This window comes from Pocillopora verrucosa, chromosome 7 (assembly GCF_036669915.1).
Source record: "Pocillopora verrucosa isolate sample1 chromosome 7, ASM3666991v2, whole genome shotgun sequence".
NCBI lineage: Eukaryota > Metazoa > Cnidaria > Anthozoa > Scleractinia > Pocilloporidae > Pocillopora > Pocillopora verrucosa.
The window spans coordinates 7,837,783-7,864,645 of NC_089318.1; the positions used below are offsets into that span (position 1 = coordinate 7,837,783).

The 26,863-nt window shown below is 37.9% G+C and overlaps 4 protein-coding genes across 9 annotated transcripts in view; 3 read left to right on the forward strand and 1 right to left on the reverse strand.

Annotated features, from left to right (window-relative positions):
- The window catches only part of LOC136282087 (replication factor C subunit 1-like), a 57,893-nt gene extending 47,859 nt beyond the window's left edge, over window positions 1–10,034 (forward strand). For all 6 annotated transcript variants that reach the window (XR_010718080.1, XM_066169315.1, XM_066169314.1 and 3 more), the window contains one exon: window positions 9,273–10,034. Coding sequence is in view for 5 of the 6 variants with exons in the window: in XM_066169315.1 (XP_066025412.1) it covers window positions 9,273–9,607 (335 nt within the window). In the remaining variant the exon portion in view is untranslated. The remainder of the gene's footprint in view (window positions 1–9,272) is intronic.
- Window positions 1–26,863, reverse strand: part of LOC131774377 (uncharacterized) — a 262,621-nt gene that overhangs the window by 221,420 nt on the left and 14,338 nt on the right. The window lies entirely within an intron of this gene.
- Window positions 355–7,225, forward strand: LOC131779572 (nucleolar protein 58-like). Its single transcript, XM_066169480.1, has 9 exons — window positions 355–370; window positions 863–919; window positions 2,540–2,573; window positions 2,827–2,900; window positions 3,484–3,532; window positions 4,264–4,369; window positions 5,067–5,261; window positions 5,859–6,136; window positions 7,046–7,225. Exons 1-9 carry the CDS (start codon window positions 355–357, stop codon window positions 7,050–7,052), a joined length of 816 nt encoding a protein of 271 aa, XP_066025577.1. The 3' UTR covers window positions 7,053–7,225.
- On the forward strand, window positions 14,922–24,983 carry LOC131789631 (tetratricopeptide repeat protein 28-like). The gene is made up of 9 exons (XM_066169481.1): window positions 14,922–14,988; window positions 15,183–15,248; window positions 17,922–18,083; window positions 18,333–18,410; window positions 19,119–19,186; window positions 19,641–19,937; window positions 20,493–21,783; window positions 22,144–23,113; window positions 23,576–24,983. The coding sequence occupies exons 1-9, from the start codon at window positions 14,922–14,924 to the stop codon at window positions 24,981–24,983; spliced, it is 4,407 nt and encodes a 1,468-aa protein (XP_066025578.1).

The window sequence follows — 26,863 nt, forward strand, 5'->3', positions numbered from 1 at the left end:
GTAGTTGACAAAAAAACAAAAAAACAAAACATAATACAAACGAGTATAGAGTGTAATTAACGTCAAAAATAAATGTTTAATTATGATATCCACAATTTCAGCGATGACATTGAGATATACAATAGTGCTACTCCAATGTGACGTCTTAATATGCTGTTTGGTCCTTGTGTTATGACATTATGCTATCACATTTGACTATTTTGCTTTTGCAATGTGCTGATTTGTCACTGTACCTTGGCTTTCGGCTATTACACTTTGCTATTTTGCCATTGCATTCTGGTATTCCTCAATTTCGACATTAGGAATAGCAGTTTTGCTGTTGTGATTTGTCATTTTCATAGCGTGCGTTTCATTATGGTGTTTTGTCAAGGTAACATGCAGTTCGGCATGACACTCAGAAACGAGTTTCGGACAAGATAAATTATTTCCCGCCAAAATTATAATTATGTTAATTTGTTTCCGTGTACTGGAAAATTTACGAAATTTATTTTAGCCATACACGTGACTACAAATCAATATGGCTCCAGTCTCTGGTCGTCCGCCTGAACTGACTAAATGAGTTTTAGACTTTTTCATCGCCGGAATATCGCTGAACGACCCCGCTGAACAAGAAAGGCTGCCTTCCCCTCGCTACATAAGTAACCATTTCTTGTTTGACACATCGGTGTTTTCACTCGCATGATATTTCATTGCTCCGCTTTGAGACACGCGGTTAACAATAGCCTCGAGCAAGGAATTAAGATTTAACTCATTAGCTTTTACTATTTTTATCATCCAATCACAGGTCGGAGCCATTCCTGTAGTTAGTCGCTTGTGCCGGAGAGTAATGTGAACACATTACTATACTAAAATGGTTTGTTAGTCGTTTTAGTTCTCAGCGGCAGAATTTCGTCAAAATTGGTGTTTTTTGCCGTACGTGGTAGGTAATTTTACAACATGTTTTAACCAAGAGTTTCATTCAACTACATATATCTAACCCAAGGTAACTTTCTGGACTGGAATGTCAGAAATGGTATGGTACTGTGTGTTAACTAACTTTGTAGGTATAATTTTCAATAGTTTGTCTGAGTATGTCAGGGTAGCTGAGTGAGGCTGTTAAGTTACAATGTTTTACCTTTTTTTATCTTCAACGAGGTCATAACATGAAGCAATTTTGTCTTCATTCTTTAACTCCCAAGATCTGTTTGCTAATTCTCCCCTCTAGTTTTTAGATGTTTCCTTGTACCTTTGTTACAGGAATTTGTTGTTAGATCAAGATAACGACTTACTCTTTTATTGGATATTGTATAAATAATTTAGGGAGAAGTTACATGTAAATCACATCTGGGGGTTTAAGGGTTAAACAGCGTGATGTGATTCACTGCTACCTAAATTTCACTGAAGTTCAAAATATCCAGGACTGTAGCATTCCCTACAAATTTATTCAAACTGCAGCTTACTAATTCTGCAGAGCAGTTGCAATATGCAACTCTAATGCTTATTTCACAATTTTGACAAGTACTAGTTAATCTTTCATTTACTCAGACTGAAGGGAAAAGGAAATTGTTCATTAACTTGAAAGGTGCTTGACAAAGAAACCTCGAGACTTTACCTTACCCAGACTATTTTTTCCACAAGCCTGGTGTAACCAACATGCCAGCAGTAAATTTTAGATGAGTTTAATTTCCTGATGACTGGACTGAACTCTTCTATCTACATGCCATTTCCAGTGGTTTCTAAGTAAAGTATTATGAACATAATACAACAAGAATGGAATGACTAATTACAAGATTGGAAATAACATAGGAAATACAAATAACAAGAATTATGTATAACATAGGTAATACTAATAATATGGGAAACATGGGTCACTCGACAAAAGAGCAATTTAGCTGAGGATTTTGGAATATATGGCTGGGATAACAAGGTACTGGCAAGTACCTTTTAACTTAAGCTCACACTTTTTTTATTTGCATGATCTGCACGAAAGTCAAACTTACATATATTTGGCTAGCTGTGCGGACTGGGGCTAGGGGGGGATTGGTTTCTACACCTGGTGTCTTCTCTTGATTTTCTGAGCTGGAGGAAAATGTCTTGTATGAAAGTTGTGCTCAATGGAACAACACCTCCCTTGATCTTATCCAGTTGTTATTGTTAGGTCCAAAGAAGTGAATTTATCTCACATTTGTGTGAATAAAGATATGTAATTGTTAATTTGCTGGGCAGAGTTTATCAAGCAGTGAAGATGATGACATTGCCTGAAAACAAAAACCAAAAGAAAATCAGAAGAGGAAGAAGAAAGGAAAAAAAATTATTGACTCAGATAATGTTTTAGGGTGAACACTAACAGTTTCAAAAGGAACAGATGTTGAGACTAGACAAACTATTACACCTCTGTTTTTGTTTTAATGGTGCACTGTGCTGTACAGTGTCCTTGTCAGTTCCAAATGCAATTTGCTTTTTTACGAAAACATGATGTAAAAAGATTCACATAATGACATGTACAACATCACAATGATGTCCTGACCCTAGTTCTTAATTAATCTTACATCTCTGTTAGATTCTGATGAAGATCCTCTTCCTCCAAAAATCAGGTATGTGATTTGTTTTTTCAATTTTGTTCCATTTTATACAGTTGTAATTAACCTATGACCCTAATAACACCACTGAGTCAAGAGTCAAGAGTCAAGGAAATGATCACCAACTATAAAAGCTTTTGATTATTAAACAAATTCTCCTTGTCAGCACCTTGGAAAATGCATAGAGAACACTCTGTATGGAGAATATGGTCTCTGATGTCAGGTTGTATTCAGAACTTGGTTCTCTAATCACTCATCTCTGTTTCAGAAAAGCCACATCAGTAAAGAAGGAGGACAGTTCAAAAGCTAATAAAAGTAGAAGAGCAATCAGGTTGGACTCAGGTAAGGAAATTATGTCTACTTATTGAGGGTACCCTATACTTTTTACATGAAAGGTGATGTGGAGACTTTATCTTCACAGGAATTGTTATATCATCTTTTTTGTATAATTATGTATATTTTTAATTTTTATAGGATTAACAGTTTTATTAACAGGTTAGAAAGAGTGAAAATATGAATTTGGTTTAATTTTTTTCTTTGGTTTTATTTATTTTCAAAATGTGATCGTCTTGAATTTCATGTGAATGTGAAAACATCTTGGATACTTTTCATGATGAATAAGATGGCCAAATATTTTTATGTGACTGAGTTTGACACAAGGGTTTTAGCAGACTCTGCTTATTGATGGAGTGGGAGGGCTGGATAGGGAAATATTTGGTGTGAGGTGAACTTGTGGTACAGTAAGATGATGTCAGTTTTTTAACATTGCATGTGACCTTTAACATTGCTTATGTGTTAGCTTGCCAAAGAAAACAAATCCATCTGCTTCATTCAGGGTTCAGCACACTTACTGTTTGACCACTATGCCTCGAATAGAATTTGAATATTATAGCACTTGAGTTATATTTTGATGTGGTTTCTACAGATGAGGAAGAGGTTGTAGCTTCTAAAGAGGTCCAGCAAGTTAAAGAGAGGTATCATCCATCATTCTCTTTCATTATATTTGACATTTCCGTACCAAACCATGGTGTTTGTTTAGGACATAAGATATTGCTGTAGAGAATCATCTGGCTTCTTCTAAAATTATCCAGCTAAATTGTTTGTCTGTTTGTTTGTTTTTTCCTTTCTTCCATCAAGCATTGAGAATGTTAAACCTGTCATAGGACACTGCTCATATGCTAATACACTTAACCCTTTGACTATGAAGAGTGACTAGCATCTAATTTCTCTTTACAATATTCCCCCTGAATCAAACATTAATATGCATTTATCGCTTTTTTTCATTGAAAGTAGGTTATTTAAATGGTCTTCTTTCACTGGAGCTTCTTTTTGGTGAAAGATGATTTATAAAAATTTACTGCGGATTGTGTTTGCTTTTCTTGTTTCTCTAAAATTTTAACAATTGGATAGGCATTTGTTACACACAGGTGTCAAGGTGAAGGTCACAAGAATAAAGGAAATGATCACCAACTAAGCTCTTGATTGTTAATCAAATTCTCTTTGTCAGTACCCTAGGAAATGTATAGAGAACAGTATGGAGAATATGCATACTGAGTTTTAGGTGTTAAGGGTGAAAATGAAAAACAAACAAACAAACAACAGCAACATAATAAAGACAGTGTCAAACAGTCATCAAGGGTGAATTTAACACAGTGTTGTTGTGTTACTAAAATATTTAACACATTGAGTGTTATTCTTGCTTCAGTCCAATCAAACCTAAAGAGAAAAAAGCAACTTCTGCACTTGATTTCTTTGGTTCTACTCCAGTTGAAAGGGAATCCAGGGAAACATTTGCTAATAAAAGAAAACAGGTGAATTACTAACCACACTTTTTCCACCCAGTTTTTGTTAAGAAAAAATCAGCCATCCTGCATATTTTAAACAGTACTTCATGCATCATGCATTTAACAAGGAAAACTTTAAAACTCACCATACCTTACCTTTCTATAAAATTCATGCATCACATATTAATTTTGGGCTTAATCATGCTTCCCTTGTAAACCCTCTGCCAATCTCTTATACTAACAGTAGTTATATCAGGATGTACTACAGTTAACACATACCATGCCACAAAATTAATGGGTAATGACCAGTGTTTGAGTCATGCATTATGTAATCATATTCAAGAAACTTTGTGGATGGGGAGAGGAGATGCTGAAGAATAGTTTTGGTAAAAACAATACCATGGGCCCCCTTAAAGGGATAAGTCCTTTTGCTCCTAAGATATTTAAATCAACTGTCTTTACTGTCTGTCACACTAGTGTTATGAAAATATCTTTGAGAACATGTTGTTCAAGCAATAAATATCCTCTTGTGTGAGGACTTTCTTTCTTCTGATATTATATTGCTGCCTGACTGTGAATTGGTATTGTTAGGAGAAATTAGAAAATTGATCACTCTTGAGAGTGCAAATTTTAAGCTTGACCCAGAGCTCAACCCACTTAATGATCATCCCTTAGTTCCTTGTAGAACAATCAAGAATTTTTTATCCTTTTTCATTTCCCACAGAGATCTGACAAGTCTGAAGAAAATGAAGACTCCAAAGTGAATAGAAAAGAAGAGTATAAAAATGGGAGAGAAAAAGAAGGAAGAGAAAATGGGAATGTCAACCATCAAACAACAGAGCAACCATCAAAGAAAAGAAAGGAAGACTTCTCAGAATCAAAGTCTGAGGTTAAAAAGCCTTCCCCTGAGAAGAAAAAGGTTTGTAAGCCTTTTGATTACCATGTATACTTTATTGTTACAGAATCAATCATTACTATTAATCCTTAATTGAACATGCTACCCTGATACTAGAGTGGATTGGATCTGATATGATAGCATGTGTATGGTATGTTGTTTAGGCAACTTGTCACTAAGCACTTGAATAAGGTACTTGTAGATGAACCAGTAACATTTTGGCTCTGTAGAAGATCCAAAAGCTCACTCAAATTTGTTAACTGGTGGTACATGTTTTATCCTACTATGACAGTAGATGGTTTTTACTCAGATGCACATTACTAACAAAACATTACTTACAATACTAACACTACTCAAAATACTACCATTACTGTACCTAGAATTTGTACAAAAACAGTAACAATAGTGACAAAACTTTTAGGTACATTCTTGGTGATTTTAACTTTGACAATCTGGGAAGATGTTACCACTTCATCTCCATTTTTCAAAGCAGCAGTGTCTTTTACTATCAACATTTCTTTTGGAACAACTCTTGCCTCAACTGGACAACTCTTAGCTGTTGGAATGTTTGATATACATGTAATATTTGTTCACTTCAAATTTTATCCATGGACTTTTCAGGAAGTACTAAAGACAACTCCTGCTAGCAAACTGGCTGTCAAAGCTGCCACAGTTCCAGAAACTCCAGTTAGAAACTCAAAACCAAGTACAAAGAAAACTGTTACTTCGAAAAAGGATACAAAGATGGTGGTAAGGAAACTCCAACCCAAGGAACACCAAAGGTGTCAAAATCAGAGGAAGTGGTTGAGGTTCCACCCTTGTTGGAAAAGAAAGAATCTGGCTGTAGTTTTATGGCGAGAGATGGTCCTGGGGTACTTGGTTCAAAAAAATACCCTCAGGTAGGTTTCAAAGACCAAGATCTGATTGTTAATTCTCCCCTTCAGCTGCTACACATTTTTCTGTAAACTCATAATGAGAATTTGTAGTTAGTTCATTGTAACAACTATGTGTACTTGATAAGTTTTAGTGTTCTCATTACCTGTTTGCTGGATAATCTATGGATATTCTAGGGAGAAGTTACATGTTAATTTCTCATGGTAGTTAAATTATTATTATCTCTCAAAAGCTCTTTGTGGTTTGGTTTCCATCCTTTCAAATTTTAATGAGAGATGCAAGACAAAGGAAAATGAAGATTATTAGAATTAAAGCTGGTTTGGAAAATCTGCAGATACAGTTTACAGGAAAAAATTGTAAAATGCATGCTTTGATTAACCCTGTTACTCCCAAGATCTCAGTAGTACTTCTCCTTACTGTCTGCTATACAATTCTTGTAATGTTAGTTTGGAGAATTTGGTCTTGGATCAACTAATAATCCCCTGGTTGATATTTGTATTTATTCTCATCACTTGTCTGCATGATATTGTATTTATATTGTAAGGAGAAGTTCTGTCTTGGTCACTCATGGGAGTTAAAGGGTTAAACAAAAAAATGTATTTTATCCTTTTACTATCAGTTGATGATCAAATGTTGGTTCAATGTCAGTATCTGAGGAACTGCATACCTACCCCTCCCCTTATACAACATTAACCCTTACTTGTTAGCAGTTGATGGTTGTTGGGTTAGGGGAGGGGTAGGTGGGCAGATGCTGACATTGATCTGAAATGTTTATGGTGTATCTACAGAGTTTTTTAATTTTTTGTCATTTATAACTTTTCAGTTTGGACAGTATTAAGAGGCCCTCAAGGGAAGAATGAATTATTTGTCTGCTCATCTTGAATTATGCATGCACTTGATAATTTAATTTTTAGGAAGTAGAAAACTGTTTGGATGGACTGACATTTGTTATTATGGGAATCTTGGAAAGTATTGAGAGAGAGGATGCAGCAGATTTGATTCAAAGATATGGTGGAAAAGTTACCCACTCTGTGAGCAAGAAAAAGAGTTACATCATCATGGGATGGGATCCTGGGGAGAGTAAACTTTCCAAGGTACATTGTAATGTACAGCTCAAAAGAGGATAAAAAAAGGACTGTGAACATAAACATAGCTGCACCTTTTCCCCTAATTTTTATAACAAATCTAGGTGCAGCTTACAGCTAAAACACCTGGGAAACTTGCCACAAATTTGCATAAAATTAACACAATTCATTGACAATTTGTAAGTCTGTAGAGCAAACTAACAAGAACTAAAAAATTTACTTGGTAGAAATTTATCATTTTATTTTTGTTGTTGACTTCTAAAAGAGTTTTTTTTTCCATGAACGTAAACTTATATTTCTTGCTGTGGAGTTCATTAAATGTTTCTTTGCTAAGAAACCTTTTTAACTGGTTTAAGGTCATCTTTCCTTCCGTGAATAGCTAAACATTACTTGGCAAGAAACTTATGGTTTCTTTGTTGTTGTTGTTGTTGTTGCTGTTGTTTGTTTTTTTTTTACTTTGGTGCTTTGTCACAACTGAGTGAAAGATCTGTGTCATCTCCAACAACACAAACACTACCATCATCGCCTGCAATGAAAGCTGTGTTTCAAACCTTTCCAACAATTAGCACAAGAGTATGACTTCACTGAAAATTTAATTCACACTTCAGCTGTATGCCTTAAATTATTTCCTCACCAGTAAGCATCCTACATGTATTGTGCAATGATTACACTAAGTGAATATAATTTCTCATGTGTGCATCCAGGTACTGTACATGACTTTGTATTAAAATTACTGATAACATAAAAATACATGCATATGTATGTGATATACATGTACCAGTAAAATGTCATAGGAGCCATAGGCTAGTGTGCAACTGATAACATAATTTGTTCATCCTCATTTCCCTTCTTCCATCTACTTAATTTATGGTGTCACTCAGATTGTCTGTCTGTCTGTCTGTCTGTCTGTCTGCTCTTTTGTGTTCATTCTTCCAATTACTGTCTTTCTATCTGTCACTTATTCTCCTTGTTCTCCTCTGTCCAGTCACCCACCTGTCAGTTTTACCACTACTCTAAATTCCACCTCTAGGTTCATCTGTTGGATCATTTTACTGTACTTTCACCTGTAGACTTGTTTTTGTTACTTAAATTGAGTTACAAGAAAGTAAAGTTTTTTTGTTTTTTGTTGCTTTATTTTTTTAATCTACATAAGATTTTGACAGTAAAGGTAATTTTTTGTGTGTGTTTGCAGGAGAAGCAAATCTGTTATGGGTAGACAAATATCAACCTCATGTAGTGAAGCAGATTATTGGTCAGCAGGGTGATAAGAGCAAAATGAGAAAGCTGATGAACTGGCTGAGAGACTGGGAAAAGAATAGAAAGAAACCAGCGTCTAAATGTGAGTACACGTGTATTTGATTGTCAAGATGCTTTTCCCTCAAATACATGTACATGTAACTTCTCTTCAGGCAAGTATGCAAACAGTTCAGGAAAACTGACGCAGAAAGCAGATGAAAAAGTTTGGGTTGTAACCAGATAGAGGAACCATTCTAGTGGGGGAATAGCAATTCTCCTAGTAACCTGATGCTACTGAAATTATTTTAAGCTTTGGCAAGATTAGTCCTCTGGCTCTTGTGCTGACTTTACCTTTGACCCTTTAACTCCCATAAGTGACCAAGAGAGGATTTCTCCTTACAATATCAACAAAATATCGAGCAGGCAAGTTATGAGAATGAAAAAAAAAACATTAATTAGGGGATTATTAGTTGATACAATACCAAATTAACCAAATCATAAGAATTTGATGGCAGACAGTAAGAAGTACTAGGGAGCTATGTGGAGTAAAAGGGTTCAGTACATGAACCTAACCTTAATCTACAGATATTTTACAGAAGACCTTAAATTGAGTTGTGATGCAAATGTTTTCTAGCTGTAGGCTGAATACCTTTCACACTGAATCCAGATTGTTTCTTAATTCCCACATTCAGAGATACATTTTTTTAAAGAGCTGTAACTTATGAACTTTGATGAATTTATTTCACTCGACAGTCACTTATACATGTAGTTAGTATGTTAGTAATGGAATCACAATTGTAAGCATTTTTATTTTGTGCAGCTTCCTTTTTCAACAAAGACCAAGATGGGTCGTCCTTTAAGGCAGCTCTTCTGTCCGGTTCCACAGAAGTTGGTAAAACCACATCAGCGACACTGGTTTGTGAAGAGCTTGGTTTTACGTACATTGAAATGAATGCCAGTGACAAACGGAGCAAAAAGACCTTGAAAGAACACATTTCTCAGTCACTGAACAATGAAACTATGGATGGCCTTCTGACAGGTTGTCAAATTTCTGTAAGATTTGGAATGACTTTGATATTATTAAAGATGCTTCATTCATTCTCCTGTCTTACTGGACTGATTTTCCACTGTGGTCAATTTATTATTATCAACTGAGTTGGTAACGTAAATTGACCACCGAGCACTTCATCTATACATTGCTACCTATGCCTGATTTATAAGTTAACATGAAATTCAATTATTAATGATTATCAATATATGCATTACTGGTACCTGGAAAAGCTCGCCTTTCAGTTGGTACTTGAAATCATTAAAATTTACCTGACTTTTCTTTGCCAACGATGATAAGAACTGCCAGGGTTATTTGGCACGTTAGTGAGATCTTTAAAATATTGTGCAAATTGCTAAGCTAAGGAAGGTTTTGTGGTAAATTCAGGACGGTATGAGACTATATCACATGATGAGAAGCTTATACTTTTTACAGTTGATTGACCGAAAATGCAATAGGCTTTGGTACTGAATAAGTAATGAATTGCCTTTTGTACTTTTAAAGCAGCGACAACAGATCAAATAAAATATGAAAGTTCGGCGATGTAATATCAAAGTGCTTTTTACATCAATCTGTTTTTTTTTTGCTTCTTTTGCATTGTTGTTATTATTATTAATATTATCATTATTATTATTATTGTTTTGAACATCAACGCCATTTCAGTATTATATTTCAACACAGCTCACATTAAAGTGTTGGGATGTCATCTCCGTGCCAGTTTGGATCGTTATGGATGGGAATATTTAATTTTTTGACAAAATATAACCTAAATGAGAGCTTTAATTCACCGCACCACCTTTCTCGAAGCGCGCGAAACTTATTCCTTTTCTTTTCTCAAATTCTATACCTCCCCCACCACAGGTGGCCCAAGCTCACGTCTCGAGAAAGAGCCAACGATTGATTCATGAACGCGTCACGCGTTGTGTGACTCGGTGTTAAGTCACTAAAGGAACCGTTGAAAATTTTGAACACGTTATAAGGAATAGTATGGGGAACGAAATATGGTCGATTACCAACGATAAATATTTCGAAATATGAATATTTTATACGTAAAATCAGTAACACTTACTCATATCCTGTGTCTGTTGTAGTTTCCGGCGTTTTCTGCTGTTTTAAGCTTGCTTTACCATCACTGTTATTCCTGTCAAGAATAAGAGTGATGGTAAAGCAAGCCTAAAACGGAAGAGTATCAGTATAGCTACAAAATAGAATGATGGATCACGAAATAAACAATGATACACGATTTTCAGTTTCGAGTTCGTTGAGCTCATATTCAGCTTCTTCAATACTGCTGGTGTTACCAAGAGCACCGTTTTGCTACACACTTGCGGGGCAAATCACATTTTCACAGGAGTTAAGGTGAGGACAGAATAAGTTAATAGCGACCTAAAGCGGTGAATGAGATAAACGGGTATTGACTAAAGATACAAATAGAAATAATTTGAGACATGAGACACGAGAATGAAAGAAATGTCGATCTTATTTACTCGTCACGAACGCAGGATCGAATCTTAGACCGTCGGATTTTACGATTTGAAGTTCTCACATATTGCTATAGATTTCTCGTTGCCATGGCATACAGTGGATACATAAAGGATCATCCAGCATACTGCCTAAATCATAAATGTCGAAAGTTTCATGTCTTAAAATACATAATTATAGAAAGGAAATTTCAAGCTCTTTCGTGACAGGAAAAATCATTTTAAACCAACGACCAAAAAAAAAACCCTATCCGTCAGCGACAGATTAAATATTAATGCAGACATGTAAGTAAACATACCAGACCTTGAGGTGGCTTATTTATCTTCGCATGAGGGATTTACGAAGCTGCGGCATTTACGAAGCTGCGGCATTTCTGATTCAAGTATCAAGTGCGTCACATGTCTGTAGGAACTATTCAATTATTTATGGCCTCGCTTACTGCATCCAAACTCAGCAGACAATTCTGGAACTCAAAGAGACAGAGAGCTAGAGCCTCAGATTTCTCCTCCAACTTAAAGACAACTGGTTCAATAACAATTTATTCATAAAATTCCTGCCAGATACACTGAGGGTTTCTGCACTCAAAGATGCATGGAGTACATAGATTTAATAAATTTTGAATGTCTTCCTCAGATATTTCTTTAAGAAGAGTACTTATGGTATTCGATTTAATTCTTTATAGCACGCGAAACGATTTAAGTATGCTTTCCTCTAGATACAACGAGAAGTCAAGTATTTTTCTTGGAAAAGAACTTTATTGGAGTTAAATTTATTGCTAGTTCTCTTCAGGTGAGGAAAGCTAATGAAGAAATATGTAGCACATTATAATCGAAAGACATGAAAATTGGAAAAAAATATACATAAAGAATACATATTATTGATGTGATTTCTTTAGCTTAGTATATCTCCCTTCGGAGATGAATATGTGCAACTTGTTATTACAAAGTATACGTAGATATCAACGCAGAAAAATTAGTGTTCATTGAGAGCAGAGAAAGTTATCGCTTATAGCGAGGTATCTTGAACACTAAATTTTCTTTACGTGTGAGAGAAAGCCAATGAATGAAAACAACTGAGGGATGGATGCCCATTTCAACTTGTTTGGGAGTCGACTACATACGCACAAACCCATCTTGATTTTGTAAATCAGCATCGTTTTCATATTAGGAAGGAACAGATTTTATTATTCAAAAACTGATTGTATCGGAATGAGATCCAGAGCGCCACTAAATTTCACCGGACACTTACGCTTTTGACTGAAAAAATATTTAGTGCAGAATTGGCGGGAGTTGTTTGCAGAAAAAAAAAGTTCACCGTTATTATTTTTTAAGAATAAAACAAATAAAAAAACAAGCACAATAACTAAGAAGAACAGCAATTTTGATCACGAAACTGGGAATTAGACGAGGTTAGATCTTTTAAACTCGTGAATATGTAACCTTCATTTTTTTTATCAAAATTGTTGTAAAGCAAAGTATTATTCTTAATATTTTCAGGCATGTAGAATTAACAAATGACATCGTTTGGAGAACAGAGAGATTCAGAGGATGACAATTTAACAGGTACAAAGCAATTTTCATTCTGCAACTGATTAGAGCTGTAGAGCTAATACTATTTACCATGAAAGATCGTAATCTTAATTTTCTTGCGGCTGACAACAATTAAGTTTAATTTCAGTCGAATTTTCTTGGGTTATTGTTGTCAGACGTAAAAATATTTCCCTTGCGTACAATTATAAATTTCATTGGTTTCTCTCATTTGCCTCGTGGTTAAATAGTTTGCGCGCGATGCAATTTCCTAAAGCCTTAAACTCCTAGAAGTGATATAACGTGTAACTTATCCCTGTAATATCAATACATTATCCAGCAAACAGGTAATAAGAATACTCAAAGTTTTATCAGGTAGAATTCGTTATCTTTGAACTAACACCAAATCTCCGAACCTAATTTGAAAGGAAACATGTAGCAGCTGGAGGGGAGAATTAACAATTCGGTCACGGGAGTTAAAGGTTTAACTGTGCGTGACATTATGCGGCAGAAGCGCGTGATGAGCATGTGACAAAGTTAGATAACGTGCTCTACATAATTATAGCTCTCGTCAATATCAAAACCAGCTATTATCTCCCGAAAACAAACGAAGTTTGAAACAAAGCTCGAGGTTGAAGAAAAATATACAAAATGCCTACGTTTCTTTTGATATCGTAACACTCGCGATACATAGCAATAATAACGGTAATATGGTTGTCGGTGAGATACCAGAATTTTTTCATTTTCCAAAACGTGACATCTCCACCGCACGCTGTAAGCGTACCATTTATATCTTCATATATAAAGGCATGAATGTCGTCATGATAACCGGATTTATAAACATGACAGTTTTACTTTCCATGTAGGCTGGTTTTTTTTATTGTTTTTTTTTCATCTAAAGCTGAATTCAATTCTTTTTAAAGGAAATAGTTTTTGTAATGAGAAATTGTTGTATTACAATTTCCGAAATTGAAGTGGTTTTCCGGCGGGCTGACTTTCGGTGCAGTGGATCTCTGTATTCGATGCTCCTATATAAAAATTGTATTGGATTCGAATTTTCAATCAATATCTTTTGAACAAAAAGGATGATACATGTCCACTACGTATCTACAAGGTGGTTAGTAGTATCATTTCTCACTGGTTATCTGTCAGAGTTCGGTTTTAGTAGATATACCTTTTCGCGCAATGACGTACTAAATGGGCACAATGTTTGAGTGTTTACATCGTGCGCTGGAAGATAAAACTGTGAGCTCAGTAAATGCTGATATTGAAGCAGAATCCTGTTCTGTAGGGCAAGACCATCTCAGCAGCTCCACGAGAATTTCCTAAATTTCCCAATCACTACTATATTGCAGAAGATTCTCTTTTGATCAGCGATTCGTTCACAAATAAGTTTAAAGTTCTCTTTTGCCTTGCGATATCGAAATGTTTTTTTTGTTTCATTTCGCTTTCAGTCTACTTCCTCCGTCAAGTGCTCATTTGGCTTGGCAGTGAATTTATTCGATGGCCTACAAGATTAAGCTATGCAGAAGCCTGCGTGTTGCGCTTGGCTTTCAATTTGATGTAGATAAAGTTTCTTTAAACAAGAGTTTTTATGAAAAGGTAGTTCCCAGTGCCATCTGCTCCAGTCCCTCGGAATAATCTCGTATTCAGTGCCTTTTTTGAATTCCAAATGAAAAATTCGGGCCCTTCCCCAAAATAATTCGGTAAAGGGCCAGCTACTTCCAGTTATTCAAAATTTCCTGGCTCCTTCAAAAAAAAAAAAATGAATGGAATATTTTATTTACTAGAACTTATGAATTTGTTAAAGAACCTTTGTCCAGCAATTTTCGATAGCTTTGAGGGAAATTTTACAAATGCACTTTGTAGAAGAACAGAGATCTTACACTCGCTGCCACGGGTCGATAAACGTGTTTCGTTACTCAATAGGCTCGCGGGGTGTTGGTAGAATTCGTGACGGTTACGTAGATCTTCGAAGGTGTTTCGGGCTTGAATAAGTTTTGCGAATTCTCCCAACCCCATACGCGAGAAAATGAAGAAATGAGAGAAAGAGTCTTTTATTGCATAACATTTTATCTGTGTTTATCCATGCCTACCGGTTACAATTAGGTTGTTTATTGCAACTCACGCATTTTGATAAGGGACAGCCTTGAACGACGTTTCATTAGAAAAGACTAAAAAACAAACAAGCAAATAAACAAACGAATGAAAAAAACAAACATGACACAACCCGCTGAACTTGACTGGAGCTGTCACGCAACCACTATAGCGTGATGGAGGAAACTTTGAGATTCTCATTCATCCTCTATGATTAAGTATACAACGTTTTCTTTAGGTTACTTTCATTTGAGTCTCCTCTTTTTTATTTTTAACGATGTAGCGCAGTGCAATCGATTCAATTTTATTTCTAGCTATGGCAGAAAGCATCCTCCCAACAACGGGAGAAGAACTGGAGGTGAAAAATGAGTTTCCAGCTACAGGTAAGAAAAAGCAACAAGGAAAGACTTCTTTATGGTAATTATGTATTGTTTGTTGATTAAGTACACCCTAATTCTGGTGTACAATTTTTTGGATCACTTCGAATCCACTAAATACGCCAGTATTAGAACGCTAGTTGTAATCGCACATAGTTGCGATCACTAACAAAGTTGAAATATCTTCACGGTAATTTCAGCGACAGAGAAAAGTCAAGTTACGTCAGGTGACGCTGAACTGGATGTAGACGATGACCTTTTAAGAGGTGAGAAAAGATTTTTTGAAAGAAGTCCCCGCGGTGAAGTTTTTTTCACGTTTACATCAAAATTTACACATTTACATCAAAACGTTCTGTGAATAAGGTTTTGAAACAGCAAAAGATTGTTTCTTCAAATTTCAGACTTTGTTACCGGTAAAATGAAAAACAAAGGAAAAAACAAGTCGTTGCTCGGTCAGATCGAGCAAAATGGTTAGACATCATCAGTTATTCAGATATTAAGAGGTGAGAAAAGAGGCCGCCAAAAGGAAAGTATTTGCGCTAACACATTTTTGTCCCTTATTGTTCAGTACATGTTTGGCAGAAATTTTACGCAATTTGAGAATTCTACATAGAAGAGAAGGCATTTTGTCTCGGCCGTATCGCCTGTTTTGGTCTTCTAAATATTTCGCGCCTCTTTAGACAGTTATGTCAACACCAGGCCTACGCTGTAAACCACCAGCCAACAAAATGTGGAACCGCTGACTTTCGCAACAGGCAAAATGGCACTTCGCGGGAAAGTGATACTTTCCCAATCGAATTTCTCCAGTTAGCCTCTCCGAGTATGTTCTCAATAGACAATTAAAGAAAAAAAGACAAAGAAAAACTTTTTTCTAGCGCACTTTTCTCAACGCTGGTAAAACCACGAATTCTTGTCACTCTCAGACTCTCAGTGCGATGTTTTTTTTTTCGTTACCAGAACATTCCCAAGTTTTAACCTTTTTCGGTCCTGGCTTTGCCTTGCTTTTGCAGTAACTTATGGGGTTTGATATTCTAACATGAAATTTTGGAAAACGTAACCCAGATGTAAAAGGGTCATTGGAAAGTCTCTCGACCTAAATGTAAACCGATCAGACTTGATGTGGTTATAGCCAAGCTACAGCTAAAACTCCAAATAGCTTGCGTATTTTAAAGAAGATAAAATGCACAGATAAACTCTCCTGAAGGGCGATTGTAAACAAAGTTGAGTTAAGATAGGATCTTCCGGTGAAACTTGTGATATTTTGGAAAACGTAAGCCAGGTGTAAAAGGAGTTTGGAAAACCTCTCGACCTAAATGTAAATTGATAAACTTGTGGTAATAGCCAAGCTATGTGACGATAGGTTTTCTCGCCCAAACTGGAGGACTGAATCTTCGCGGACGGAACAATAGCAACTGGGGGAAATAACTCTGTAGAGACGACTCGGCAGCGAGAACGGAAACTCGTCACGATTTCCTGGTACACGGAGATCTGCTTCGAGCGAGCTTATACGGACGTCAAGGATAAGACAATCTTTGGTTCCACAGTACTTTTATTCTAGGTCAGGCCAACAAGCGACATGACCTCTAGCATACTCTAGTTTGTAATCATCAAAGCTGTACAAGGTACTTGCTTAAGAAGTAACTGGTGTGAAGTGCTATTGTTACAAAGATCGTAATATTTGAATAAGGACACAAAGGAGCGGAAAATGTGATTTCTGACGGTTGAGTGACTAGGAACGAATTAGTCAGAAATTACTATTCTGATGGCACGATTGAGAGGTTTTAGTATTCTCAGGGGAGAGTTTTGAGTATTTAATGTTTTAGCGGGGAATATTAATCATTCTAGCTCAGTCAGTCTTCCTGTTTGCTGTCAACAATTTAGTTAAATTTTTTCTATGGAGTATGGGTTTGTTTGTACCTCTTCCCCGAGGTTCCGTGCCACTGCATTAGATGGGGAATACGTTTCCACATAATTTTTGGCCACATCTAAGAGTGGTTTTTTAGTGGTTTTTCGTATCTGGCGTGGTACACTTAATTTTTCAAGCTTTTCATGTTAGACTTGCTAGCATATTCTATGTTGTAATAAGTATATGTTACGTCACATTGTTCTTGTCGGATGACTGACTGACCATTCCTCAATAAACTATTTCACTTTGAATGTTTCGTGATAGTGTAGTCAGAATAGATCTCTTTGAAGTTAAACGAAAACTACTTAAATATTCCATCTGTTTCTACGACGGAAAGAATCTCAAAATTAAAAAGACGGATGCAATAACCTCTAGGCCATTAACGTAGGAAACTTAGGTGCGAATTTACAGCTCTGGTATGGAAAACAATACCTATCTTAATTGCAGTAGCGCAGCTTAGGAAATAAAAAACGGAAAAGCAATTAAAAGTTTCTGCTTATTAATGCAAGGTTGGTTTGGAAACCATCGCATGAAAAGAAATTAGATTTACGAGTATAAACTCAGCTGCCATCTACCATGAAACAAATGTTTCCAGAAAGACCATTAACACTTATATTTACCTAAAAAAAAACCATGTAATAAATAACAAAAGTGCCGACAAGCAGGTGCATGTGATGAAAGCGAGTAACAACAAAAATCTATTCTAAAAGCTACTGTGGTTTTTATACATTTTTTTGATTTATTAAAATGAAAGGACTTGAAATGGTTAAATGTGAAAGTTTACGAATAATTATGTTTCGAATAACACACACGGGAAAAGTCGGTAAATTTTCCCGTAACAGCTACAGCCCAGACTCCCAACAGCTTGCACACAAACAAAATGTACATATATTAAACTTTTCTGTTTGTTTTTTCTCATAGCTCTAAGCTCCTTTAACCTAAGAGTTCGTTTGGATATATAAAGTTGGCATCATCCGTCAAGGGTCGTATCACTCATCACTAAATCATTAACACCAAAACTTTGTGTTTTCAGAAATAGCGAAGGTATGTCTGGAGAAAGGTAACAAAGAGTACAGAAAAGGAGAAGCTAATGACGCGATAAACTCCTACACGGAAGGACTTCAAGTGAACTGCAAAGATAAACGGCTGAACGCCAAGCTTTACAGCAACAGGGCAACAGCTCATTTCCGTTTAGGTAACAATTTCATATGTAAACATATAAATCTGCCGTGCAGCGTTACAAGATAACGGAATACACAATCTGCATCAAGAAAAGGAAAAATTGAGCAAATCCAGAAAAGTAGCGTAAAAACATAAATCACCCTGTGGTGGATGAAAATTAAACAAAGGGATGATCCTCGTTACATTTTAAGCAATTGTAATTTTTTAAGGCTTCTTTGTTGCAATGACCACTTTTTTAAGCCTTATTTCCTGAATCTCATAGCAAATTACGTGGAATGTCTCGATGATGCAACGGTTGCCGCTCAACTGGAACCCACTTTAATCAAAGCTATTAAGAAAGGTGGGTTTTTCAGACATAATCCATCAACATTCTATTCTCTGATTTCGTCAAAAGAGGATTGTGTTGTTTGTGGCCGTAACTGCACCCCAAGTGTCAATTGTATCTGGTGTGTCAATGTCTGTGAAGTGGGTGAAAAGCATAAGAAAATGTCAAGAACCTCTCAAATACCGCCGCCTGTTTAGTTCACGTTGTAGAGCGCCGGAAGTCGAGGGTTCAAGCCCTAGACTGGACCATCTCCCTGAGTCTTAAAATATCTGAGGACAATGTGCTGCCGCCTAAGCTGTGACATCTGCAAATGGTTTGATGTTCTAATCCCAGATAAGAACAGAAAACCGTAAGCCTTGTTTCTTGCATCTTCTCTGTAACTCAAGAAGGCACCTGAAAAATTCCCTTTCAAAAGTTGTAAACTGCTCAATGCAGTCTGCCCGAAAACTTTCCCGCAAAGTGCTGAAAAGTGCACAATAGCACATTAAAATAAAGAATGCGCGAGATAAATTTATCGTTATCATCATCAATTGAAGCTTAATTGGTTGCCGCTTTCCATTAGCTCCTTATTGTTTATTTTGAGTTCTTCTTCAAGTTCAAATCTCTTTCATTCTCACAATTTTTGTTCCCAGCTAAATGGGAAATTAAGTCCATTTTATCAGTACGTTTGTACTTTAACAGTGATGAGTTACTTCGTACCACCAATTATTCTCTCCTTTTCAGGAGCCAGAGCTTGTGTCGAACTTTACTTGTACAAAGAGGCAAGGAGCTGGTTGCATATGGGATTGGCCGTATCCTTTAACAAATTTTTCAAACGTGATACGAGGTGCAATGCGAGTAATATTTCAAGGGAAATCAATACGTTCCGGAGAGATTCTTCAACACGTAACGCACGCAATGTTCGATTCTCTTACACTGCACTGAGCAGTTTTAAGAAGCTAAAATATCCTTAAAGAGTTCTTTCGACTATTACACGGAACTTTGCTCAAAAGAAGAGTCATATTAAGTAATTCCCAGAGTTTGAGCTGAATACCCCTAATTTTTTTCAGACGAACATTACCATGACGACTGAATCTAAACCAATAAATGCGCTTCATAGCTAGATAAAACTCTCCAATAACTTGAAATCAATCCTTCCAGTTTTACGGTTCTATCTAAGACTCTCGTTGTTTTTTTTTAAATACACATTTCCACTACATTTTCGCAAATTTGCTCATGATTTATCGACCCTTGACACGTTTTCAGATTGAAAATGACAACAAACGTCTGCTTCAATTACTAAGGAAGACTAATGCTGAACTAAAAGTCATAGCAAACAGTTCTGCCTATCTCGGCAACGCTTATCAAGGACTAGGAAAGTTTAAAACAGCTATCAAGTACCATCAGCGCCAACTACAAATTTCTAAAGTAGTGAAAGATAAGACCGAAGAGGGTAGAAACTATTGCAATCTCGGCAACGCTTATCAAAGCCTTGAACAGTTCAAAACAGCGATCCAGTACCATCAACGTCATCTAGAAATTACAAAAGACGTGGGAGACAAGGCCGGAGAGGGCATCAGTTATGGCAATCTCGGCAACGCTTATCGAGGTCTAGGACAGTTCAAAACAGCCATCCAGTACCATCAACGTCATCTAAAAATTGCTAAAGACGTGGGAGACAAGGCCGGAGAAGGAATCAGTTATGGAAATCTCGGCAACACTCATAATGGTCTAGGACAGTTCAAAACAGCCATCCAGTACCATCAACGTCATTTACAAATTGCTAAAGAGGTGGGAGACGAGGCCGGAGAGGGAATCAGTTATGGCAATCTCGGCAACGCTTATCAAGGTCTAGGACAGTTCAAAACAGCTATCCAGTACCATCAACGTCATCTAGAAATTGCTAAAGAAGTGGGAGACAAGCCCGGAGAGGGAATCAGTTATGGCAATCTCGGCAACGCTTATAGAGGTCTAGGACAGTTCAAAGCAGCCATCCTGTGCCATCAACGTCATCTAGAAATTGCTAAAGAAGTGGGAAACAAGGCCGGAGAAGGAAAAAGCTATGGCAATCTTGGCAATGCTTATGACGGTCTAGGACAGTTCAAAACAGCCATCCAGTACCATCAACGTCATCTGGAGATTGCTAAAGAGGTGGGAGACAAAGCCGGAGAGGGAATCAGTTATGGTAATCTTGGCAACGCTTGTGACGGCTTAGGACAGTTCAAAACAGCCATCCAGTACCATGAACGTCACCTAGAAATTGTTAAGGAGGTGGGAGACAAGGCCGGAAAGGGAATCAGTTATTGCAATCTCGGCAACGCTTATGATGGTCTAGGACAGTTCAAAACAGCCATCCAGTACCACCAACGTCATCTAGAAATTGCTAAGGACGTGGGAGACAAGGCCGGGGAGGGAAGAAGTTATAACAATCTCGGCAACGCTTATAAAGGTCTAGGACAGTTCAAAACAGCCATCCAGTACCATCAACGTCATCTAGAGATTGCTAAAGACGTGGGAGACAAGGCCGGAGAGGGAATCAGTTATGGAAATCTCGGCAACGCTTATAATGGTCTAGGACAGTTCACAACAGCCATACAGTACCATCAACGTCATCTAGAAATTGCTAAAGAGGTTGGAGACAAGGCCGGAGAGGGAATCAGTTATGGCAATCTCGGCAACGCTTATGACGGTCTGGGACAGTTCAAAAGAGCCATCCAGTACCATCAACGTCATCTAGAAATTGCTAAAGACGTGGGAGACAAGGCCGGAGAGGGAATCAGTTATGGAAATCTCGGCAACGCTTATCAAGGTCTAGGACAGTTCAAAACAGCCATCCAGCACCATCAACGTCATCTAGAAATTGCTAAAGAAGTGGGAGCCAAGGCCGGAGAGGGAATCAGTTATGGTAGTCTCGGGAACGCTTATAATGGTCTAGGACAGTACAAAACAGCCATCCAGTACCATCAACGTCATCTAGAAATTGCTACAGACGTGGGAGACAAGGCCGGAGAGGGCATCAGTTATGGCAGTCTCGGCAACGCTTATCAAGGTCTAGGACAGTTCAAAAGAGCCATCCAGTACCATCAACGTCATCTAGAAATTGCTAAAGACGTGGGAGACAAGGCCGGAGAAGGAATCAGTTATGGCAATCTTGGCAACGCTTTTGACGGTTTAGGACAGTTCAAAACAGCCATCCAGTACCATCAACGTCATCTAGAAATTGCTAAAGAAGTGGGAGACAAGGCCGGGGAGGGAATCAGTTATGGCAATCTCGGCAACGCTTATCAAGGTCTAGGACAGTTCAAAACAGCCATCCAGTACCATCAACGTCATCTAGAAATTGCTAAACAGGTGGGAAACAAGCCCGGAGAGGGAATCAGTTATGGCAATCTCGGCAACGCTTATCAAGGTCTAGGACAGTTCAAAACAGCCATCCAGTACCATCAACGTCATCTAGAAATTGCAATAAAAGTGGGAGCCAAGGCCGGAGAGGGAATCAGTTATGGCAATCTCGGCAACGCTTATGACGGTATAGGAGAGTTCAAAACAGCCATCAAGTACCATCAACGTCACCTAAAAATTGCTAAAGAAGTGGAAAACAAGGCCGGAGAGGGAATCAGCTATTGCGGGCTCGGCAACGCTTACGACGGTCTAGGACAGTTCAAAACAGCCATTCAGTACCATCAACGTCATCTGGAGATTGCTAAAGAAGTAGAAGACAAGGCGGGAGAGGGAATCAGTTATGGCAATCTCGGCAACGCTTATAAAGGTCTAGGACGGTTCAAAACAGCCATCCAATACCATCAACATCATCTAGAGATTGCCAAGGAAGTAGGAGACCAGGCCGGAGTGGGAAGAAGTTATAGCAGTCTCGGTAACGCTTATAATTATCTAGGAAAGTTCAAAACAGCCATGCAATACCATCAACGTCATCTAAAAATTGCTAAAGACGTGGGAGACAAGGCCGGAGAAGGAATCAGCTATGGCAGTCTCGGCAACGCTTATCAAGGTCTAGGACAGTTCAAAACAGCCATCCAGTACCATGAACGTCATCTAGAGATTGCTAAAGAAGTGGAAGACAAGGCCGGAGAGGGAAGAAGTTATAGCAGTCTCGGCAACGCCTACAGTGGTCTAGGACAGTTCGAAAGAGCCATCCAGTACCATCAACGTCATCTAGAGATTGCTAAGGAAGTGGAAGACAAGGCCGGAGAGGGAATCTGTTATGGCAATCTCGGCAACGCTTATAAAGGTCTAGGACAGTTCAAAACAGCCATCCAGTACCATCAATGTCATCTAGAAATTGCTAAAGACGTGGGAGACAAGGCCGGCGAGGGAAGAAGTTATGGCAGTCTCAGCAACGCTTATAATTGTTTAGGACAGTTCAAAACAGCCATCCAGTATCATCAACGTCACCTAGAAATTGCTAAAGAAGTGGGAGACAAGGCTGGAGAGGGAAAAAGTTATGGAAATCTCGGCAACGCTTATGACGGTCTAGGACAGTTCAAAACAGCCATCCGGTACCATCAACGTCATCTAGAGATTGCTAAAGAGGTGGGAGACAAGGCCGGAGAGGGAAGAAGTTACAGCAGTCTCGGCAACGCTTATAATTTTTTAGGACAGTTCAAAACAGCCATCCAGTACCATGAACGTCATCTAGAAATCGCTAAAGATGTGGGAGACAAGGACGGAGAGGGAAAAAGTTATTGCAATCTCGGCAACACTTATGACGGTCTAGGACAGTTCAAAACAGCCATCCAGTTCCATAAACGTCATCTAGAAATTGCTAAAGAAGTAGGAGACAAGGCTGGAGAGGGAACAAGTTATGGCAATCTCGGCAACGCTTATCGAGGTCTTCGAGAGTTCAAAATAGCTATCGAGTACCATCAACAGCACCTAGAAATTGCTAAAGAAGTGGGAGACAAGGCCGGAGAGGGAGCAAGTTATGGTGATCTCGGCAACGCTTATCAAGATCTTCGACAGTTCAGTAAAGCGATGGAGTACCATCAACGTTATCTAGACATTGCTAAAGAAGTGGGAAACAAGGCTGCAGAGGGAAAATGTTATTGCCTTCTCGGCAGGATTCATGAGGGTCAAAGAAAGTTGAAAACAGCTATTGAGTGTTTTCTACGTTACCTAGAAATATCCAAAGAAGTGGGAGATAAGACTGGAGAGGCGTGCTCCCTCTGTTCCCTTGGAAGTAGTTTTGAGTGCCAAGGAAACCTTATGATAGCCTTTGACTATTATTACTTGAGTGTTGAATTGTATGATGATATCAGGGCCAGTCTTCAACTCAACGATCAGTGGAAGATTTGTTATCGTAATCAGCACCAAGTAGCATACAAAGGTTTGTGGCGTATAAATCTCAACCGAGGTCAAGTTGTGAAGGCTCTTCTTGCCACAGAGAAAGGACGTGCTCAAGCTCTGAGAGATCTCATGGTCAAAAAATATCAGCCTGGAGATTCTTTAACGCTCAGTGCATCCCGCATTTCTCTGAGGTGGGTTCCATTGAGCACAGTTTTCATAGCTATTAATGGACCATGCGTTTACTTCTGGGTTTGCCTTGGCGAAAATAATATCCATATGAGAAAAGTACACGTGAACAAATACAAGTATGAGGATGAATTGGAATTTTTCATCAAGCTATTGAACAAAACTGCTCTTAAGGAGATCGAGAAAAGACTGCCGACAGGAGAGGAAGTGGCCAATGATGTGATTCCAGTTGATGTGAGGCACTCCCAATCTAGTGCTTTAAAGAAGCTGCATGACATCATCGTTACTCCTATTGCTGACCTGATCGAAGGTAACGACGAGATCACATTCGTTCCTGAGGGGCCATTTTGCCTCGTACCTTATGCAGCGTTGCAGTTCTCCAACTCATCATATCTAAGTGATTCTTTCACAATTCGTTTGCTTCCCTCTCTGACGACCTTGCAACTAATTCATGACTGTCCAGCTGACTTTCACACGAAGACTGGTGCATTGCTTGTCGGCGACCCATGTTTCAAACATATTATCTATGAGGGAGGGCTTTTGGTGCAACTTCCAGGAGCAAGGAAAGAAGTGGAGATGATCGGACGTATCCTCAATGTCTCCCCTCTCACTGGAGAAATGGCAACAAAAGATGAAGTGTTAAAACGAATATCATCAGTGGCCTTAGTTCACATAGCAGCGCACGGCAAAATAGAAACTGGAGAAGTTATTCTGGCACCAAACACCACAAGAGATAACCTTCAGCCGCAAGAGAAAGACTATCTGCTGACGATGAACGATGTCATGGAAGCTGGGTTGCGAGCACGTCTGGTTGTACTCAGCTGCTGTCACACTGCTCGTGGGGAGGTCATGGCCGAGGGTGTGGTTGGCATGGCGCGTGCACTTTTGGGTGCCGGTGCCAGATCTGTTGTGGTAACCTTGTGGGCGATTGGCGACGAGGGAACCCTGGAGTTTATGACGTTCTTCTACGGTGCACTTGCCAAAGGCAAGAAGGCAAGCGAAGCTCTCAATCAGGCTATGAAGTGTATGAGAGAAATTGAAAAGTTCAAGGAGGTGATTTACTGGGCACCATTTGTACTCATTGGTGACGACGTCAACCTGGATTTCAAGGAGATTTAAAGGCTGCAGCAAGTAATAATTCTGTTGATACATTCTATTCAATACAATGTTACATTAAATCCTAATCTTTGCTCATATGTGAGCAGTGATACTTGCGTATTATTTCACTTTCAGTTGGGTTACGAATTTTATTTTTCTCTCCGCAAAATGAGATGTAGTACAATCAAGTGGACACATTTACGATGATAACATTCTTTTTTGGAAACATGATAGGAGTACAATGGCAAATTTCTTTTAAAACAATCCTGTGGTGCAATGTATCGTTTCATGTGCCAAGAAATATTTCATGGCAACTCAACTGCCCTCCCTAAACTTAGATTCTTTTATTTTTCAGTTAAGGCGATGAGCATTGGAATCCCAGGGAGTTTTCTGATAAGTACAAATGCTGATATTTGGACCAGAAACCAGTAAGCTACAGATGAAACCTTTGTCAAGAGTCTTCTTTTCAAAGCAGGAAGAACCAAAAGACGACCAAAGTCAAGTTTAACAAGAGAACAGATTTCCATTGATTCAAAAGTTGCCTTTTTGCTTGTCTGAACTGCTTTTACGAGCTTACTCTTTGATATCCTTCTCAAACTACTGCTTGTTTTGTTTTGGTTTTTTTTTCATATAATGTCTTAAAATTATCATGAATAGCTATGTGAGAAGTTATTTTTAATCTAAGTATTTTCTACTGAGAGGATTTGGGCGTTACATTTACGTCGAAGTTGACACGTCTAGATAACGTTTTCCAGAGTTTTTAAAGCTATTACAGCCATGTGCGTATGTAGAGAATTTCCATAGGAATTGGAGAATAATCAGTCGTCCGATTGCTCGATTATTTTAGCCTATGTCAGATAGAAATTGTGATGAACTTTTCGAAGATTTATACTCAGTCGTTGGTACCTAAAGTTAGTTTCTGCCGATCAGAATTCGGTTTATCTGGACTTAAAATGACAGATTTTGGCCGTAATGGCAAGGATTTAGTCTTTGTGTTAGTTAATTTTCTAAGATTTCTCGTTTAATTTTAAATGCGATAAATTGTGTTATTTTTTACAAGCAGAACGATGCATTTTAAGTATATTGTTTAAACTAATCGTCCAAAGGCAAAACGAAAAAAGTTTTATTTTATAAATTTTACTTAGGGTTATGGCTTACAAATACTTGATGGAAGCTCAGAACGAGCTGGAAAGTTGGAGCCAAGTGATTTTATTTAGTTTCTCCGATTAGATTGTTTACTTACAATCTAAGTGCAATAAACTAACATTTAAATGTCAAACAATGAAACAAGTCGCTTGGTATTTTGTTAGAATGGAAGAGGAAATTAATAACAAAGGGAAGAAAATTTCTGCATCAACCTGCATAAGCCATTTCTTGCCGTTTGAATTAGTATTCGCTTAATAACTTTTGCCCATTTCTTTGAATAGGTTTACTGAATGAGAGATAAACTTCGATATTTTCTGACTCTATAACTGCTAATATCGATCATTGGCAAACGTTTCTCAGGATGTCACGCGACGCACTTCTTTAGCACGTTATGTGACAGATAAGATGTTTTGTCACATCTTTTCGTTTGAAGTAGTGAGCGCACCTATGCCTTATTCGCTCAACTTTTTCCCATTTTCTTGGATAGAGTTATTAAATGGGATATAAACTTCGATATTTTCAGATTTTATATCTGCCAGTTTCATTGGCAGCCGTTCCGTAGGATGTCACGAGACGCGTTTTTTTTAGCATGTAAAGCGACATGATGTTTAGTCATATATATTGTTGAAGAGGCAAGAAAAAAGAAATTGCCTTTCACTTTGGGAGATGGTGCTTTATTCTGTTTATAAAAAGCGTTCTCATCATGGAAGGTACCCTAGGTCGGTGTGGTTCCCCGTGTGTAGAAAATATTTATG